The following is a 21,165-nucleotide window of genomic DNA, read 5'->3' on the forward strand; positions in this document are numbered from 1 at the left end:
GCCTCAATCCTTCCTTCAGGTGTGCCCATCTCGGAAGCCCCGCTGGTGACAGGAGACATCGCTGGCCACTTGCCTCCTCCAGAGCCTGCAGAGGTTGGGCAGGGTCTCCTGGTGCCCGGTAGGGAGGACATGTGCATCTAAGGACAGTGCCTGGCTGCGCTGGGAACTGGGCAGATGAACTACAAGAGAGACTCACACAAGAGGATTTAGTGTCAACTCCAAGACTTTAATGTATGTTATGCTCTTGGAAAAACAATTCCAAGGAGACAAGTGGAACCGAAAGTCTTAACCGGAGGGGATTCTTATTCAGAAACCTAGTGTGAGCCGCAGCCTTGGGAGAGAGCAGCGCAGGGACACCGATCACAGGACAACAGTTCGAGGTCAGGGTGGCAGGGCCTGTGTGCACGACGCGCGAGCCCTCAGGACTCCCAGGAAACCGGAGCACCATCACTCCTGTGGCTGACAGCCCCACAGCAGGACGGGGGGCGGACCCAGGCTGACCAGGTCATCTCTGGAGCTCTGAATAAAGGCACAGAACTTCAACAGGGCCAAAGAAGCCTGTACAGAGCAAGAAACTTTCTCTTTGTTGTTGAATCTCCAGGTCATCAGAAACACTCGTGGTGGCTCTGGTGAGGAATGGGGCCATACAAGAGGGTTGCCAAGGCCCACTTCTGGGTCTGAGGCCTCAGAACGGAGCAGATGGGAGGGGTGTGGCACTAGCAACGCCTCTGAGGTCAGGGGCCGCAATGATCTTGAACGATTATCCACTGGGACCTCTGGACAGGAGAAAGGGACTTAAAGCAAAAGCTGACCACTCGTCAGATTCAACCCAACTGTCTTCTGTTATGCCCTCCCCAACCTGGGGCTCCAGGGTGGTCACACACCCATGTTTTCTGTGATGTATTCCCATCCAACAAGGGGCAGGCAGAAATCCTGGCTCATCTCCCTATTACCCTCTGATTAACTTTTAAAAAGTCACCAACTGACATCTCAGACTCCTGGGCAGTCCAGGGTTTCTAACCATTCTACGGAATAAACAATCGGTTCTCTTGGGCTTTTGGCTCAACTTCTTCTCTTCTGGAAGGAAGCAAGCTGCTGCTGAGGCAGGTCTCTCCCAAGAGCCCATTTGGAATTCAGTTAGGTTATAGCACCAAGGCCAGGCTGACGGGGAACCCACAAATGTGACTTCTAGATGGGGTACAGCCTCTCTGGCACTGAAGGAACTTATTTATTGGTGAAGGAGGGAATTCTGGTTCCATCTTTGTAGAACCTGGCAGGGCTGCTGTCCCAGTAAGTCCCAGTAGGACAGGTGAATGGAGGAGCCAGGACCACAGCCGTGGGGAAGGGGCCTCCTCTGGCTGAGAGCTTTTCCAGTTAGCCAGTCCCCACACCCTCGGGAAGAACCACCACCACCGGGGCGCAGTCCTCAGGCTCCGCCTCAAAGTCCCACTGAAACTTCTTGGTTAGGTGAGCTTGGAACTTTTCAGCTTTCTGCCTCAGGGTGGCATCCACGGCAACGCTGCAGGCGGATGAAAAGAAAACCTACAGAGAACAGAGGATAAGTCACTCCTGAGAACACAGAGGGGCTGAGAAAGCTGTGGAAATTTCCTCATGGTGTTCAGCTCTCCGGGGTGGGTGGATCAGCCGCTGCTGGCACAGGCTCAGGACACCTACTGTGCTCCCCCCAAACCAAGAAAGAAGGTCCAAGCCCAGCTGAGAAGCTGGCGCAGGACCAGAATGGAAAATTACTCTCTTGGGCAGAGATGCCCCACTGAGAGTAAGGCCAGCGGGGCCATCACCCTGGCCCTGCTCTCCGGGGAGATCTACTGGGCACCTGGGCAGTAACTTAGAAAAAGAGGCAGTAGCTACACCAGCCGGTACTAAGAAAGGCATGGGAGTGCTTATAAGCCCCTGGATCCCATAAAATCCCAGGTCCTAACCCAGTGAGGGTGAACTGCTGCTCTAATCTAAATGGGTCCCAGGCTGCCAATCTGAGGTTTCTATTCCCCTTAAAAGCTCTGATTTTTTAAAAAATTGTGGTAATATATACATAACACAAAATCTACCATTTTAAACATTTTAAAAAATTATCATTTAAAAGACTGTACTAAATACACAGAATATTTACCATGTTAAGAGTATAGTCCAGTGGCATTAAGTATATTTACATTATTACACAATCATCACCACCAACCATCTCCAGAACTTTTTCATCTTCCCCAACTGAAACGACACCCATTAACTCCCCATTCCCCGCTTCCAGCCCCTGGTAACCACCATTCTACTTTCTCTCTATGAATTTGACTACTCTAGGTACCTCATATAAGTGGAATCATACAATATTTGTCCTTTTGTGCCTGGCTTATTTCACTTAGCATAATGTCCTCAAGGTTCACTCATGTAGGAAGTGCCAGAATTTCCTTCCTTTTTAAGGCTGAATGATATGCCATCGTATGTAGATACCACATTTTTTTTCCATTCATCTGTCAATGGCCATTTGGGTTGTTTCTATCTTTTGGCTATCATAAATAATGCTGCTATGAACACAGATATAAAAATATCTCTTATAGAGTCATTGCTTTCAATTCTTCGGGGTATATACCCAGAAGTGGAGTTTCTAGATCATAAGGTAATTCTGTTTAATGTTTTGAGGAACCACCATACTGTTTTCCACAGTGGCTGTGTCATTTTACATTCCCATCAGCAATGAACGAGGGTTCCAATTTCTCTACAATCTCTTCAGCATCTGTTATTTTGTTTTTGTTTGTTTGTTTACAATAGCTACCCAAATGGGTGTGAAGTGGTGTCTTGTGGTTTTGATTTGCATTTCCCTAAGGATTAGTGATGCTGAATATCTTTTCATGTATTTATTGGCCATGTGTATATCTTCCTTGGAGAAAAGTCTATTCAAGTCCTTTGCCCTTTTTTGATCAGGTTTTTTTATTTGTGTTGTTGAGTCATCAAAGTTCTTTATATATTCTGGATACTAATCCCTTGTTTTGATGTTCTTTTAAATTCAGTTTCATCTAATATAAACATGGGCAGGGGCAAACAGAGTAATTTTCCCTACCTCTGAAACTCCATTCCAGATTGTCCCGGATCTCAACCGCTTCTCTAAGAATGACAGCAGACCCATTACTCCTTCTCACACTACTTTATTGTTCTCAAAGAAGTTTCATAGAGTAGTCCAGTGGATCCTCACAAGGCCCTGGGAAGACACACTAGGATGCCTATTTTATGGAAATGGAGGCTGAGGAGAGTTAAATGGCTGGGTCAAAATTACCAGAAAGGAAGGAGCAGTTTTTCCCAGACTACCCGTTGGCTCCCTGCAAGACCACCCCAGACACAGAGGCATGACGGTGAAAGCAGCAATTTGATCCACATCACCTTCGTGTCACAGCTGGCCCGCAGACCACCATGGAAGGAATCTGGGCTCCAGGGGCCTTGACCTGACAAAGGTAACAGGTGTACTCTGCAGCTGCTTCCAAGGACAACCCCCCTCCTGCCCTCCTCTCCACTGTCTTTCTGTTAGCAGGAGGAGTGAGGCTCATGGTCAGTGGTCTTTGTTTGGAGACACTTTGTTGAGGTGGTAGCAGGGACAGAAGTGACGGGGAGGGGAGTTCAGAAGCAGAAGGTGGGGGGTTACAGAATTTGGTTTCATTACTTGGGAATCGACTAAATACAGGAGCAGGAAGCACAGCTACAACAAAATACCAGATCAATAACTAATTAGAGGGGCTGTGTGAGCTCAGTGGTGAGAGGGCAGTGGGGAAGCCGGTGGCCTGTCTATAGGCAGCTAATGGAGCTTTCTCTGGAGCACTGAACGTGAGGCCGGCTGAACCCTGGGGAGGGGCCTGGTATGGGAAGCAGAGAAGCCTTGTTTCAAACAGCATTAGCGCTGGAGGCCCTGTGCACCCATGGGTCTGCCCCCAGAGGTCCTGGGGGGGCCTGCTGGCTGAATTAGCAAAAGCCTCTTCCTGTTCTCCCTCCTTACACGGTAAATTGTACTACTCTCTACACAGCCCTTCCTCTCCTGCCACATTGAGCAGCTGCCCAAACATGCTCCATTGCCTCTTCTGTGCCTCTACTCACACAGGCTTTTCCCTCTGCTTATAACACCCCTCTCCACCCCTGCTTTCTCCTCCTTCACCTACTAATTTCTACTAGTGACCCAAGCTCAGTTCAGATGCCACCTCCTTTGGGATGTCTTCCCAGACCAAAGACAGAACAGGTGCTCCTCTGTGCTCCCCCGGTGCCCAGGGTTACCTGGGACATAGCCTCACTCTCAGTCAGTAACCGTCCATTTACCGTTGAGCTCGCCCAAGAGACAAGGAGCAACTCCAAAGCAGAGACTCCTTTTCCTACCTGCATCCCACTCCCCTGGCACAGAGTCTACCATATAAAAAGGACCCATTGGATGTTTAATGAACAAAAGAACAAAGAAGATCATAGGTTCTATGAAAATCTATTTCTGGGTCCCTTTTGCACAGTGCCTGTACCAAATGATTGCTCGATAATTACATGACGGTGCTGGACAGATAAGGGACTCGTCCTGGGGAGGACATGGCTTATTTACCAGGCCCCTGAATATGCCACCGGCTCACAAGCCATCTCCTTGTGACAGTTCTCTTATAAAAGCCCAAGCTGAAAGGAACTGCTCCAACCTCTGTTCCCCCAGTACTGTACCTGAGCATCCCTTATGGCATTTCTCACACTCTGCTTGCATCACAGTGATCAAGTATTAATGGTAATACCCCTTCCGAGTAGGGGTCACTTCCTAATTATCAATGTGACCCACACAGCAGATCGCCCAGGGCCTGGCATAGAGTTGGGGCCCACAGGATGCTCCCTGAATGGATATGAATGAGATGTAGGGATGGCCAGCAGTGAGAGACTGGAACAGGCTGGGTGCATACTCATCATTCATCCTTCCCACCCACCTCTCCAACATCGCCATGGGGGTAACATCAACTAGAGGCAGGTATAACAGAAGCCTTCAGTCTGAAAAATAAGGCTTCTAATTTGAAAAGCGCTATGTCCTTTTTAAAGAACTTGTCAGTCTAATCTTTACTACAAACTGGGAGGTAGGATAAGAAATTACTATTCCCATTGTACAGATAAGGATGGTGATAAATGCTGAGCAAGTGATAAATGTCAAGCAAGATCCAGTCCCAGTAGGGAAATCGAAATCCTTCTTCCCTACCAAGATCTTCTTTTTGTCTTGACACAGACGTAATATATCCTTGATATTTTCAGCAGTGTCCTATGGGGAACCAAGGGGCTTGGAGACCAGGTGCTTCTGGAACTGTCCCTTCTGCAGGTCTCCAGGACCCAGGTCACAGCCTAGGTTGTCTGTTTTAAAAAACCAACTTTATTGAGGCATAATTTACATACAATTAAATTCATCCATTTTAAGTGTCAATTCGTTTTGATAAATGTATACACCCATGCAACCACTATATGATGTAATCAAGATAGGTATCTGTTTATAGCTTTTTCTTTTGGTATCCAGTCTATGAGTTTAAAGGCCCATATACCATCACAATCAGGATACTGAACCGTTCCATCACTCCAAAAATATTCCCTCACACTGCCCCTTAAGGATCAAATCCTCCCCTTGACCCTAGCCCCTGGCATCCATTGATCTATTTTTGTCCCTACAGTTTACAAACTTGTTATTTTAAAAATTCACAATTCAGAAGAGATGTTTAGACAGTATCTGGTTTCCAAACAACAATTTACTTTGATTCTCTTGTTTTTAGATTAATTGTATGCCTTCTTATATAAATTTAGTAATGATCTGGTTATTTTATTTACTAAAGTGAAACAAGTAAACTTTTAAAAATCACTGAGAAATGAATCATCTTAATATGCGAATATTAATCCTGGATATTTTTAAAATACTTTTGAAATAGGATAATAACATTTCACAAACATCTGCATTTTAGAACTAAAAGCACACCCATTGGGTATTTTTCTTCAAATTAAAAAAAAAGGTATTAATACTTTTACCATTAAGTCTATATATTGTAAAATCGTACTTTAGTCAGAAATGTGAAAGCTTTCTTTTAAACCCCAGTTAAATAAATTGAGTTCAGTCAGGTCACCTTGAGAAATTCAAAATACCACGGTAGATAGCTGAGTCACTGCTTATCCTATTTTGTGGCTAGACCAAAAAGATGAAATTTCCTAATTTTTTCAATTCCCACATGATTATTCAACTTAGAATGAAACTAGCCAGAGGTAGTACATTTTATTTCCACTTGCAGAAGAAGAAAGTGGTGTTAAAAGCAAGACTATCACTTCACAACAATTACCAAGAAGGCGAAAAGCAGCAGAATCATGTTTTCTGAGGTCAGTTTAAAGAATCTGGGATGTTTCATCTGGGGCTCTAATCATATATGGGAGCCCACCACAGTGGGCTTTAGAATCAAAGTTCAGCCTTGCCATCCACTAGCTCTGGCAAACTCAGGCAAAATTATGTGACCTCCCTGTTCCTGTCTTCTCATCTGTAAAATGGGATTATATACTTAACTTCTAGCATCGTTGTGAGGGCTAAAGGAAATAATGCACAGTAAGTGTGCAGAAGTGATAGTTGATGGCAGGAGGTGTAGGAGTAGGTAGGTGAAATTTATCAGAGCTGGTGTTATGACAAAAACACAGGCATATGTTGTTTTATTGCACTTCTCAGGTATTGCATTTTTCACAAATTGAAGGTCTGTGGCAACCCTGCATTGAGCAAGTCTATCAGCACCATTTTCCCAACAGCATTTGCTCACTTTGTGTCTGTGTCATATTCTGGTAATTCTCAAAATATTTCAAACCAAAAAGATTACGACTATACCTAGGAATAAACCTACCTAAGGAGACAAAAGACCTGTATGCAGAAAACTGTAAGACACTGATGAAAGAAATTAAAGATGATACAAACAGATGGAGAGATATACCATGTTCTTGGATTGGAAGAATCAACATTGTGAAAATGACTATACTACCCAAAGATTCAATGCAATCCCTATCAAACTACCAATGGCATTTTTCACAGAACTAGAACAAAAAATTTCACAATATGTATGGAAACACAAAAGACCCCGAATAGCCAAAGCAATCTTGAGAAAGAAAAACAGAGCTAGAGGAACCAGGCTCCCGGACTTCAGAGGATACTACAAAGCAACAGTAATCAAGATAGTATGGTACTGGCACAAAAACAGAAATACAGATCAATGGAACAGGATAGAAAGCCCAGAGATAAACCCACGCACCTATGGTCACCTTATTTTTGATGAAGGAGGCAAGAATATATAATGGAGAAAAGACAGCCTCTTCAATAAGTGGTGCTGGGAAAACTGGACAGCTACATGTAAAAGAATGAAATTAGAACACTCCCTAACACCATACACAAAAATAAACTCAAAATGGATTAAAGACCTAAATGTAAAACCAGACACTATCAAACTCTTAGAGGAAAACATAGGCAGAACACTCTATGACATAAATCACAGCAAAATCCTTTTTGACCCACCTCGTAGAGAAATGGAAATAAAAACAAAAATAAACAAATGGGACCTAATGAAACTTAAAAGCTTTTGCACAGCAAAGGAAACCATAAACAAGACGAAAAGACAACACTCAGAATGGGAGAAAATATTTGCAAATGAAGCAACTGACAAAGGATTAATCTCCAAAATTTATAAGCAGCTCATGCAGCTCAATATCAAAAAAACAAACAACCCAATCCAAAAATGGGGAGAAGACCTAAACAGACATTTCTCCAAAGCAGATATACAGATTGCCAACAAACACATGAAAGGATGCTCAACATCACTAATCATTAGAGAAATGCAAATCAAAACTACAATGAGGTATCACCTCACACCAGTGAGAATGGCCATCATCAAAAAAGCTACAAACAATAAATGCTGGAGAGGGAGTGGAGAAAAGGGAACCCTCTTGCACTGTTGGTGGGAATGTAAATTGATACAGCCACTATGGAGAACAGTATGGAGGTTCCTTAAAAAACTAAATCCCACTACTGGGCATATACCCTGAGAAAACCATAAATCAAAAAGAGTCATGTACCACAATGTTCATTGCAGCTCTATTTACAATAGCTAGGACATGGAAACAACCTAAGTGTCCATCGACAGATGAATGGATAAAGAAGATGTGGCACATATATACAATGGAATATTACTCAGCCATAAAAAGAAACGAAATTGAGTTATTTGTAGTGAGGTGGATGGACCTAGAGTCTGTCATACAGAGTGAAGTAAGTCAGAAAGAGAAAAGCAAATACCGTACGCTAACACTTATATATGGAATCTAAAAAAAAAAAAAAAAAAATTGGTTCTGAAGAACCTTGGGGCAGGAAAGGAATAAAGATGCAGACATAGAGAATGGACTTGAGGACACGGGGAGGGGGAAGGGTAAGCTGGGACGAAGTGAGAGAGTGGCATGGACATATATACACTACCAAACGTAAAGTAGATAGCTAGTGGGAAGCAGCCACATAGCACAGGGAGATCAGCTCGGTGCTTTGTGACCACCTAGAGGGGTAGGATAGGGAGGGTGGGAGGGAGATGCAAGAGGGAGGAGATATGGGGATATATGTATGTGTATAGCTGATTCACTTTGTTATAAAGCAGAAACTAACACACCATTGTAAGGAAATTATACTCCAATAAAGATGTTAAAAAAAAAAAAGATTACGACTCACTGAGGGCGCAGATGACGGTTAGCATTTTTTAGCAATAATGTGCTTCTTCACTAAGGTATTTTCTTGTAAGACATAATGCTATTGCACACTTAATAGACTATGTATAGAGTAAACATGACTTTTATATGCACTGGGAAACCAAAAAATTCATGTGACTCACTTCTGGTGATATTCACTTTATTGTGGTAGCCCAGCACCAAACCCACAATATCTCCAAGGTATGCCGGTACTACAGACATCATTGTCAGAGCTAGTGTTTTCCCTCGAGAGTTAAAGATGGACACTAGTATTTCGAATACTGGCAAGAAATGAAGCCGGAGAGCCTATATGGCCTATTGTGACTGAAAGTATTCAAAAAAAAAACAGGTTACATGACTATATGCCTAAATGCTATGCAATCAGTAATAAGAATTCTTATTTTGTACATAATTCACTTTATAACATACTATTAAATTCAGATTATCCTTTCATTGGTTTTAAACAAATTATGATGACTCAAGTTGCTTCAAATAAAAGAAAAAACTGTATCTATTTTTATAAAACAAATAATTTTTATTCAAGCTAATCCATGGGATTTGTAAAAACCAGTGGCATCTATTCAAAGGGGCCTCTAATGGCAGAGGGCATTATGTGGCTGATTTTACACAAGCTAATGGGGCTGTCTTTAAGTGCTCACACAGAAATACCAGTCCCTCTCCATGGGTAGCAGCCATTTAAACTCCAAAGTAAGAAAGCCGTTTCCACTTACTTGATGACCTGCGGGGAGAGCAGGTGGCTGGCTAAGGAAGGCTTTTATGGGCTGATTCATTCACTCACAAACACCCGGAGCGAGTGCCTGTGTGTGGGGTGACAGGGTCTCACTGCCAAGATGGCGTCAGTGTAACTTGCCATCAAAAAAGAGAAAAGTTTTGTAATACCCTTTCCGCATTTTGCCTGTTGAAATCTGTGTCATCCTTCAAGCTCATGATCAAATGCTCCCCTTCACAAAAACGCCATTCCTGACCCTCTGTCTCCTCAAATCTCAACCCCAGTCTGAATGAACCAACCAACCCCTCTCTGGTGCTCCTAATGCCCTTTGACCAGACTTCACTGTTTACACCCGTCATAGCAGGGTCATCTGTTCACACCGCCACAGGAATTATGCACTAAAAACACCCAATAACACAAAGTGAGATCAGTGCTAGGCCTCAAGTAGGTGTTGCAGATAACCAGACGAACAAAAAATAGGCTTCTGGTAAAAGCCCATGGCTCAGTGGGGAAGTCAGGCAGACAATATATACATTTCAGCAAGCACAGCCTGTGCAATATAATAGTGACAAGTACAAAGTAGGCTAATAGTATGGAAAGGAGGGAGATATCAGGGATGGCACCACAGAGAGGGATGGCACCACAGAGAGGGATGCCTAGAGGGCATCCTGTAGGGTGAACAAGTACATAGCAGGCGGAGGGAAAATCAGGTTCAGTTAAGAAGACATGAAACATGGGTATAAAGTTTCAGTCGTGTCAGATGAAAAAGTTCTAGAGATCCTCTCTGCTTATAGTTAACCATACTGTACTGTACACTTAAAAAATTAAGAGGGTAAATCTCATGTTAGGTATTTTTTACAATTAAAAAAAAGAGGAAGGCATGGAACAGCATGGCATGTCTGGCAACTTGCAAGGAGACCACTGCTGCTGGAGTTGATGGTGGAAAATAGGGAAAGGAGGGAGAAGCTGGAGAACAGATTAGGAGCCCGATCAGAATGGGTATTATGACCTAGGTTTGGGCTTTTAACTTTTTAGGCAACGAGGACCACAGAGAAATAGGATCAGAGGTGCATTTTGGTGGCAGTGTGGGAGACAGATGGACTGATGGGGGTAAACATGGAAGTTGATAAACTCTGATGCAGTCTAGATGAGACCAAAAGGCCTGGGTTAGAAAAGGGTACTGTCTTCTAAAACACTTAGGGCTACCTGGAGTTATCTAGTTAATTCATTTGTTTACTTTCCCACCAAAATCTAAACTCCAAGTCAGGGACTCTGTCTGTCTTGCCCAGAGCTACATTTCCCATCCTAGAACAGGGCCTTGTATACAACAGGTACTCAGCAAACACCTGCTAAATCAATGAAGAGATGCTCCTGCACAAGTCCTTCAACTTTCAGAGTTTTATGTCAGCTGCCTGATCACATGGACTCTTCCAACAGTATGCTGGTTTTAGAAAAGTGTTCTATACCTCTAAGAAACAGGCTAACGCATATACATATTCCTCAACACTCTGAGGAGAACGTTGTATATAAAGAAAGGATGCTTAAAAAACAAGTGTTGATATATTTTTTTTAAGGCACATGTCCTGGATTTTTCCAAATAATGACATCAAATTTTCTTGGTGAAAAGTCCAAAGACAAAATTCTTCTAATCATCAGCTTTGCACACCCTACCTGGACATCGAGCAATCCAGCTGGGCCCTTTCTGCTTTGTAAATCATTGCTGGCAACAAAGCCTCAGCAATGAGAGCTCAGCTGCTGGTCGTGCTGACAATGGTTGGACAGCCAACGACACACTGTGGCCCTCCTATGTTTGCACGACAGCACTAGCGCATATCACAAGGGCAGCACGTATTCCCGCTGCCAGAGGCCAGCTAGCAGGCTGCTGCCTCCTACTGCTCTGCAACCCATGACCCAGTAACTGGGGCGAATTCCCCTGCAGAGGAAGGCTAAAGGGATTTAATTTCTCTGTGATATCAAGAACCAATAAAAGGGCAGTTTTATAACTCTCATGAAGTGGAATACACCAGGCTCAAACCATCAGCCTGACTGACTCATCCCCATGGTCCACACAAGTCCTTCAACTTCAGAGGTTTATGTCAGCTGCCTGATCACAGAGACTCTTCCAACAGTATGCTGGTTTTAGAAAAGTATTCTGTACCTCTGAGAAACAGGCCCCTGATAGTGTGTCCACTAATGTCAATCAAGACTCTTTTCGGAGGGGGGATCTACCCTGTATTCGGCATGCAGGGGCATAAGCATAGGCCTTAAACCAAGACTCAGGCCTGGATACAAATCCTGACCTTGTCATTTACCAGCTGTGTGACCTTATATTAATGATTTAATCTTTTTGAGTCTCAGTGTTCTCATTCGTAAAATGGGAATAATCCTCCCTGTCTTACGTGCTCCAGAGAGATTAAATGAGGGAACCCATATAAAGAGATAAGCATGGTGCCTATTAAATGCCAACAGGCATTTAATGACTGTTCATTCCTTCCCTTACCATGGGTGGGAGTGGGAGGTTAGTGAATAGCCACCTTTTAAGGAGCAGGCCTGTGGGGATCTCACACACAGTGAGAAAAAAAGTCATGAAACAGAAAGTATGGAAACTGACAGCCTGCAGCTTCTGCCTTTTCTATACTTGAGAAAGTTATACAATGTGAGTGACAGAGGCTGTCCCAAGAACATAAAGGAAGCTAATCTGTTTGCAAAGGGAGGAAATAGCACAGGATGAAGATTTTAAGTTGTTTGAAGCGTCTTCCCTAATTATCACTCATAATGAAAATTTAATTGCTGAGTTAAAAGCAAATTTCACTTTTTCTGTCAGAGAATCTCTGCAGAAACTGGCACATTTTGTTTGAACAGGAAATCAAAGTTACTTTAATGCCTAAATGAGATCTAAGGAGCTGCAGATGTTTCCCTGGGAATAACTAGCTTCAAAACTCTGTCCTACTGGTTTGCAGCAACTTACAGCTACAGGGAGGCAGAAATAAAAACTGTTTTGAGCTGAGCTGCTCAAGGGGTGGGGCTGACTCAAATTCCAAGTACCCCAGTGCTAGGCACCTTGGGGGGCAAGGCAGGGAGAAGGTGGTACACAGAGAGGGTCTCTGGAATTAAGGAGCTTATAATCAAGTAGGAGAGAGAGAACCAGGGAACAGCCTACTATTAGGAAACTGAAATGAAGACAATTTGGCTCAGGAAAGAACAGCAAAAAACAAAAAGGTAAGCCTCCAAGGGTACTTTCACACACCCTGGCCTTAATTCTGACCCACTTGGGTGTCAGCCAAAAGCCTGCTCACCTGTAAGGTGCTGGTGAGGAAGTTGTCCTGGGAGACAATGTCCACAAAGAAGTCGGCGGGGATCTCTCCAAGCTGGTGGTACAGGATGGAGATGAGGTTGATGTAAAGGGTGTGGTGCTTCACCATGGCCTCTTCTGACCGGCACAGAAGGTTCAGGAGCTGCTTCCAGTGCTCGAATGCCTCGTACACGTTCCCCAGCAGGAAGCATACAAAGGCAAACTGGAGTTCACCTGAAAGGTGCAGAGAGGAGAAATGATCCTGAGGGAGAGGAGTACTGGCTGACACTACTAAGCCGTCAGCTCCACTGGGCCTCAGCAATAAGTGGCTTTCTATCCTTGTCACTCTTCCAGAGCCTGGCACAGGGTTTTGCACCTAGCAGCTGCTCAATAAAAGTTTGCTGAACTGCTATAAACTCAAGCCATGAGAAACCAAACTGGTTTTGGATTTCTGTGATATCTGACTGCAAGAGAAGAGGCACACATAGTATTGGCCCAGCATTTAACAAGTTTACAAAATGTGTCCATGGATATTATGCCAAGTGGATCCCCAAACTGGCTGCCCATCTGAAATACTAAGAGAACTTGTTAAAAATAAACCAGAGATCCTGGTTGAGGACAGATGATGGGGCCTCAGTATCTGTAGCTCTAACAAGCTTCCCGGGTGATTCTGATGCACACGGTCTGCTTCAGGGCCAGGGAAATGCTGCATTACACCACATAATCCTCAGCCCAACTCCACAAGGTGATCAGGGAAGGTGGTATTTGCCTCATTTCATAGATGAGGTCAAGCAAATTGCCCAAGGTCACACAACTAATGCTTAGCAACTGAACAATGGAAAGATAAAACAGATTTCTTTTTAAATTTTATTTTATTCATTTATTTTGGGCTGCGTTGGGTCTTCGTTGCTGTGCGCGGGCTTTTCTCTAGTTGCGGTGCGTGGGCTTCTCATTGTGGTGGCTTTTCCTGTTGCAGAGCACCAGCTCTAGGCGCACGGGCTTCAGTAGCATGGCTTCAGTAGTTGTGGCTCGCAGGCTTAGTCGCTCCGTGGCATGTGGGATCTTTCCGGACCAGGGCTCGAACCCATGTCCCCTGCATTGCCAGGCAGATTCTTAACCACTACGCCACCAGGGAAGCCCTAAAACAGATTTCTATTGGGTGGGAACAGTCCTAGAGCCTCCCTGAACAAGAAAATTCATGAGTACTTGTTCCAGTGTTAGCCTGCCAGCCAAATTATTTTTGTTTGTTTAATCACAGGGCTCTGTGATTTGATCTCTATGAGAAGCCTGTGGTTAAGAGCATGGGTTCTGGAGCCAAAATGCATAGGTTCAAATCTCAGCTCCACCACTTCGCAGCTGTGTGACTTTGGGCACGTTACTTAATCTGTTTATGCTTCAATTTCCTTATTTGAGGGTTGTAGTGAAGATTAAATGAATCAATATAGTACATATAAAGCATTTAGCATAATGCCTGGCACAAAGTATCACTCAAGAAATCTTAGTTATTATTCCCACATTCCCACCAGATCCCTGTCTCAAACAGAGACCCGGTAATCCAGAAGCCATTGTCCTTGGGCAAGCAGCTGGGTCTCTAGTTGCCAAGATAAACTGTTGCTGATCAGAGACGCTCTCTCTGGCTTCAAATTTAAGGAGGGCTTCTGTGGTATATCTACGTGTGGCCCATAAAAAGAACAGATGTACTCAACACTAAATACCTCTTTAAACGCATGGTGTCTGATCTGTCACCTCTGGAGACCTGGAAAAACTAGTTCTCTGTTCCTAGGCTTGTGGAACCAAGTTTGATTTGTGTGGATAGCTACCTGGTCTAGATATTTTGAACATTTGATCAATATTTTCAAAATATAGTTAAACTTTCTATAGGTTAGAAAATTTAACCTTTTCTAGAGGTTAATGATTTGCTTCTTCAGTTGCTTTACCTGGTTAGTTTGTGAAAATACGAGCTTATTCTCTGAATTTAGGGCATTTGTTTAAATTCATACATTTCTGGCTCAGTCTAAAATTAAATTATGAGATCAGAAATAATTTCAAAGGGCTGTCATGAAGATACAGCAATCCCTGAAACAGACCTTTTCACAAGATTACTTTGAAGAACTGAAATGTTTAAGAGGTAGAAAACAGGATTTCTGGGGTTTTTTTTTTTGTTTATTTTTAAGCCAGAATTTCAAGTGTTACTTATTAAATGAAAATAGATACACCCCATAAAATGTCCCTTTTTATCAGCTAAGCCTATTATGTAAAAGGCCCTTATTCAAAATTCTCACTGATCTTCCAATAGAAAAATATGTAAATATTGGACAACTTATAAAAGAAAAAATATTAACAGCTATTAAAGATGTGACAAATGTTTGCTGTCACTAGTAATCGAAGAAATATAAATGGAAACAAGATGTCATTTTTCAACTATCCAGTAGGAAGAGACCTTTGCTAAACTGCCATATCAAATGCCATGTCAAAGGTGATGGGCAACAGCCTCACCAGCTGGCAAGGATGCATGACCTTCTCCTGGCAACATGCACACTCTGATCCAACAATTTCACCCTGAAATGTATGCAGAAGGGCACACAAGGATATTCATTAGACAACACTTATAATAGGGAAAACAGGAACATCTTAAAGATCCATCAACAGGGGTTGGTTCAATTACTATGGAACATAAGTAGCCACTAAAGAGAAGTGACCATTTCAGTGACATGGAAAAATGTTTATATTAAAGCAAATTACAGAATAATATACTGTAGTCTTGTTTTTGTAAAAATATCATATATATAAAAACACATATAATTGAATAAAAAAAGACTAAAAGGAAACACAAAAATATATTAAACTGAGAAATACATATAAATATATATCTAAAAGATGGAAAATAAGTACAACAAAGTGTAAAAAAATGGTTATTTCTAGGTGGTGGGATTTGGAATTTTATTTTTGTTTTTCTTCTAGGATGAATATATGTTATTTTTTTGTAATAAGGGGGGAAAACAACAATAAAAACTATGACAATTAAAAGAAAATCACTGGGACTTCCCTGGTGGTCCAGTGATTAAGAATCCGCCTTCCAATGCAGGGCACGTGGGTTCGATCCCTGGTTGGGGAACTAAGATCCCACATGCCATAGGGCAACTGAGCCCATGCGCCACAACTACTGAGCCCACGTGCTCTGGAGCCTATGCCCCACAACTAGAGGAGAGCCCGTGCACCACAACTACTGAGCCCGCACACTCTGGAGCCTGCGTGCCACAGCTAGAGAGAAGCCCACACACCGCAGTGAAAGATCCCACGTGCCACAACTAAGACCCGAAGCAGCCAAAATTTTTTAAAAATAAAATTTTTAAAAATTAAAGAAAAAGAGTTGGACCTTTAAAAAAAAAAGAAAAAGAAAATCACTGTTCTGGATGAAGCCTTCAGAGAGTCAGGAGCAAACTGAGGGGGGAGGTGGGAGGCCCCCAGGAACACCGCTGGGCCTGGGAACCAGGAGCCCTGGGCTTTGGTCTCACTTTGACTACACCACTTAGCAGCCAAATCCTTTCCCTCTATGGACCTCAATCTGTAAGATGCGGTGGCAGGGAGGCTGGGCCACACCATCAGCACCCAAACACAGGATTGTCTGCATCAGGTTCACCTACAGTGCTTGTCTGTTAGGTAGACAGAGAGATAAATTGCTGGGGCCCCAATCCAGACCTCTTGAATCAGCCTCCAGGGGTAAGACCTGGGGATCTGTATCTTTAACAAGCATTCTGGGCAAGACCGCCTCCTAGCCAGGTTTAGGAACCACTGGATTAGATACCCAAGATGTACTCCTTGTTCTCAAGCCCTCCTACTATATACACCTCCCCTGGCCCACTCTCAAAGCCTTGTTCCTCCTCACCTAGCACGTCCTGGGGGCTTTGGGGGAACTGCTTGCTGAGCACGGTCTCCAGAGCATAGCTCAGGTCCATGCTGTGCCTGGTTATCTCGGCCGGCGTGGCACCTGCCGGGAACATCTGTGTGGGCAGCTCGGAGAAGCGGATCTCTGTGCCGGCTCTGGGCTTCATCTCGGGCAGCCGGGCCAGGCCTTCCTGGTAGCTTTTGCACTCAGTGCCGCAGAGGGGTAGATTCTGCCCCACCCGGTCCTTGGTGTACTTCATGGAGAGCACAGGCAGCACCTCTGAGAAGGCACAGATGTGCCGACTCTCGGGCTGGAGCTTCTCCACTGTGGCCTCGCTGATGAAGTTGGTTAGTGAGATCCACTTCTTGAGTGTGGCATATGGGTAAGGTCCCAGGAACTGGTCCAGCTCCTGGAGGTTGGCCCTCATGGCCTCCACCACAGCCTCTGGGGCTGGAGACAGGTCTACCTCTTCCTGGACTGCATCCCAGCGCAGGACCTTCAGCCCCCGCTGCTGCAGGCTAAGGAAGAAGCCCATACGGGGGCCCACCTCCCTGGGATTGGCCTTGTCCACAGAGCTGTAGTGGAGGAAGTGGATGCCCGGAGGGATCATCTTCACACCCCGGAACTTGGGCCCCACCTCCCAGGAGTTGTAGTCAATGCCAAACTCTGTCCCCTTGGGCATATTCAGGATGACCACAGTGGCCCCTTCAAAGAAGAGGTGTTTGGCAAGCTCAGGATCCATCTGCATGGCAGCCATGGGACCAGTGGTGAGTGACCAAAAAGAAAACTTTTCTAGTTTTCCAGAACAGCTGAAAAAGAAATACATCAGAGTTAATCAGAACCTGGGGAAGGATGCTTCATTTGCTGAGCATTCTCTACGTGCTAGATATTGAACTAGACCCCTGACATAATTATCTCCCTTAATCTTCACCACAACCCCGCACTGTTTTACAGATGAAGAAAATAAGACTCAAAGAGAAGAGGGGTTTTGTGTTTTGGTTTAATGAGCAAGAACACTCACTTCACAGCTGGAAAGACATCAGTTAAAGAAAAGTGACATATTCAAGGTCACAGAGGACCCAATTAGAACCTGGGTACCCTGCCCTCCAGGCCAGTGTTCTTTCCACTGTTCATTCAGGATCTACTCTCAGATCTCCTTCTCACAACAGAGGATGAAGGCAGAGAAAGCTTGGCTGGTCCATTCTAAACTATAACTCTGCCTAAACTGTCTTAAAATATAACTCTGTCTAAAACCTATTGCTGGAGAGTCCCCAGAAGAGTTGAGAAGCACCCACTCAGTTTCCTATAAGCCTCAGGGAAGGCCCAGAAATGGACCAAAGGTGGAAAGTGGGTGCTTAGCATCTAAAATTCACAAAAGGTTTGGGCAGTGAAGAGCTTTTCAACCACAACCACACCCTTCTTCTTCTCGTACTGATAAAAAACCTGAAGTCCAGGGAGTGAAACGACTTCCCAAAGGGTTCACAGTCAGTAGCAGCTCTGGACTGCTCACCCAGAAGGGATCCAAGAGGCACAGCTGGCCTTGGATCCGAAGAGAAAGACCATAGAACATCTATTTTGTCTACCTCTGAACTACCCATGAGGACACACTGATAAAACTTCTGTGAGCAGACACACACTGCCTCTGTATTTATGAGAATGGTTCCAACATGAACTAATTTAAACAGGACAATTATCTAACCCTCTAGTCCCAAGACACCTACCTATTCAATTCAACAAATAACCCCGGAATGCCTGCACTGTGCCAGAATCTTCGCCAGGAACTAACAGAAACATTCACAGAGTAAGACAGTTACTGCCCTCTAGGCACTTCCAATCTAGCCAGACATACAAACAAGGCCCCAAAACTTCACAAACAGAAGGACCAGCTGCCTGTTTAATCCTTTTTACTCATTTTATTTAAACAAACAAAACAAAATAAAACCATGAGGAAAGGAAGAGCAACCCTTTTCCAAAAATGTTAAGGACATATTTTATTGTCTTAACCCAGCACCCACCACAAATGACTCTCACTCTAAATCAGCATTATTTTTCCAAACTGCAAGTCACAACCTGTTAATGGGTCAACAGATCATTTTAGGGGATCTCAACCAGCATTAATTTTTTTAAATAAAAGGACAGAATTTTAAAAAATCAGAGTACATCATAAATGTTAAAGCTAAGTACTGTTTTCTGAAGCTTTGTGTGTTTGTATGGACTCTTGGTCACAACATAAAATGTATTTGTTACTGTAGGTCACAATCAAAAAAGTGTGAAAGCCACTGCTCTGAATAATTTATATCATTTTCCTATTCTTAATCTTGAATTCAGAAGGTACTTAATAAATATTTGCTAGATGAACAGCTATCGCATTTAGAATAACTGCTCATCACTTAGCCATCTTCCCTGGTGGCATCTGTATGCCCCTCCTTGATAATGCCATTCCTTTCCTTCTACTTCCACCAGACCGTAATTCTCCTCACTATATCTTCAGCAGCTGGCACATGGCCTGGCACAAAGAAGATGCCTTGGGAGGCAGAAAGTCACATCCACCCACTTCTCTCTACCACCTCCTTAATCTAAGCTACCATATCCCTCACCCACAGAGTGATCGCCCCTTCAATCCCTTCTCCATCCAGTAGCTGGAGGGACCTTCTCAAAGCACTAATCTAAGCATGTCACCACCCATACTTAATATCCTCTGAGAGGCTTCTCATGTGGCTCTTGGCAAACTAAATTCCTACCATGACCTACAAGGAAGGCCTGCGTGGTCTGGTCCCTGGCAACTCCTCCAGCTTGTGTCATACCATGCTTCCCCCACACGCTCTCTGTTGCAGCCAAACTGACCTCTTTCAGACCCTCAAACAGGAGGCTTCCCTGATAGAAAACTCTTCCCTCCCCTCTTTCTCAAATCATTTTTCTGATCTCTGCTCAATATTCAACTCCTCAGTAAAGCTTCTTTGACCGGGGCTAAGTCAGTTCTCCTGTAATTCGCTCTCACGGCGCCTTGTATCTTTCCATGTCACTTATCACAGCGGCAATTTTGCAAATGTTAATAGAGGGCTGTCATCTCCAGGAGACGTGGGTCTTTTGTATCTCCAGCACATATTAGACACTTGGTAAACATTTGTTTAATAAAAGCATGATACCCATTTTGTAGATAAGAAACAAAGCCTCGGTTCGGAGAAAAGACCTTAGCCGAAGTTACAGAGAGTAGCTCAGAACCACGTCAGGCGGAGCTAAGGCCCCCGGCCCGCAAGTTCTAAAGTTACGAAAAAAAGCAAGTTACCGCGGGTGCCCCAGGAAGTCCTGGCGACGGTGTATCTGGTGATGGTTTCTCAGGGAGCAAGGCCTGTAGAGACAGGTGGGTCCCACCACCGGCCCACAGACGGGGATGTCCCAGTCCCCCCCGCTAGGTGCCCTAGTGCAGGGCCCTCCGCGATCCCGAGCTAGGAAGAGGGGTGGCCGGACCACACAGACAACGAAAGCAGAGGAGTTAAAAGAGCACAGGAGGCCGCGCTCACCGACTTCCGTCTTGCCTCAGGTTCAGGGACCGCGGAAGCGCACCGGAAGTTCTCCCTCTCTGGCGCCGGACTGGAGCAACAGGAAAAGGGGCCGGGCGGATCTCTCGGTCGCGGGAGAAACGGCCCGTGTCTGCAGGTTCCGCCCCATCAAACATTGCATTTTGCTACTTTTAGTTACTGGTTTTCGCTTCTGAACCGTGGATAATAACTTTCATCAAACGATGCATTTTATATCCCGCTCCAGAAACACATCCACCAGCCATGGTTTTTCGGTCTCAATCAGTCATGGTTTCTGAGGCTGGGGTCAAGTTCATGACTGCCCAGTAGCCACAGACAGAGGCTCAGTCGTGGTCCAGGTCAGTCGATCTCTATCCGAGTGACAGTGTCACAGCTGGCCCGTTATCACCCGGTCCCAGATTCCAACCATACTCAGCTGTAGAGGAGAGCTTCAGAAACCCAGCCCAGAGAGAACCAGTCTCACAGCAGTAGTCACCACATCGGTCCCTCTAGCTATAACAACCTAGTGTCCTCTGACAGTGCAGGCCTAGTACGATACCTCAGTTAGGCTGTAAACGCACCTTGAGGGAGGAAACCTGCCTGTCTTGTTCTCCACTGTTTTCCTGGAACCCAGCACAAAGCCAGGCACAAAGGCCCAGCTCAATACATATATCATGCATTTAATTAATGACGGTAATTCTTTATTAATTAATGGCTTCTATTTTGGAGCCTAGCCCTGTGCTGGGTGGTTGTATCAGTCAGGGTTCAACCAAAGAGGCAGAGCCAACAGGAGGTATATAAGAGCTTTATTACAAGGAACTGGCTTACATGATTGTGAGGGCTGCCTAGGTAAGTCCAAAATCCATAGGGCAGGCCACTTGGTGTATGATTTCTAATCATTGCACGAACCCTACTAAGCAGACTTAGCATTCCAATGTGCAGAAGAGAAAACTGAGGCTCAAAGAGGTTACACAGCCAGAGTGGCCGGGCTAGGAGGCAAACCAAG

General features: G+C 44.4%; 1 protein-coding gene across 2 annotated transcripts; it reads right to left on the reverse strand.

The window, feature by feature from the left end:
- Positions 1-205: 205 nt before the first annotated feature.
- Positions 206-20,213, reverse strand: AAR2 (AAR2 splicing factor). Of its 2 annotated transcripts, none has more exons than XM_061208446.1 (4): positions 20,163-20,213; positions 16,642-17,450; positions 12,760-12,989; positions 206-1,542 (listed from the first exon to the last, which is right to left on the reverse strand). In XM_061208446.1, the coding sequence occupies exons 2-4, from the start codon at positions 17,396-17,398 to the stop codon at positions 1,375-1,377; spliced, it is 1,155 nt and encodes a 384-aa protein (XP_061064429.1). In that variant the 5' UTR covers positions 17,399-17,450; positions 20,163-20,213; the 3' UTR covers positions 206-1,374. The 2 variants fall into 2 exon arrangements, with proteins under 2 accessions (XP_061064429.1, XP_061064428.1); XM_061208445.1 differs by having other exon boundaries at positions 19,928-20,208.
- Between the last annotated feature and the right edge of the window lie 952 nt (positions 20,214-21,165).

The sequence above is a fragment of the Eubalaena glacialis genome, chromosome 13 (assembly GCF_028564815.1).
Source record: "Eubalaena glacialis isolate mEubGla1 chromosome 13, mEubGla1.1.hap2.+ XY, whole genome shotgun sequence".
Classification (NCBI taxonomy): domain Eukaryota; kingdom Metazoa; phylum Chordata; class Mammalia; order Artiodactyla; family Balaenidae; genus Eubalaena; species Eubalaena glacialis.

Coding starts and splice junctions, on each gene's coding strand:
- AAR2 (XM_061208446.1), bottom strand. CDS start 17,398: ATGGCTGCCATGCAGATGGATCCTGAGCTTGCCAAACACCTCTTCTTT. Junction 12,990..16,641: donor AAGCCCCCAGGACGTGCTAG/GTGAGGAGGAAC, acceptor TGCACCTTTCAG/GTGAACTCCAGTTTGCCTTT. Junction 1,543..12,759: donor TCCTCACCAGCACCTTACAG/GTGAGCAGGCTT, acceptor TGTTCTCTGTAG/GTTTTCTTTTCATCCGCCTG.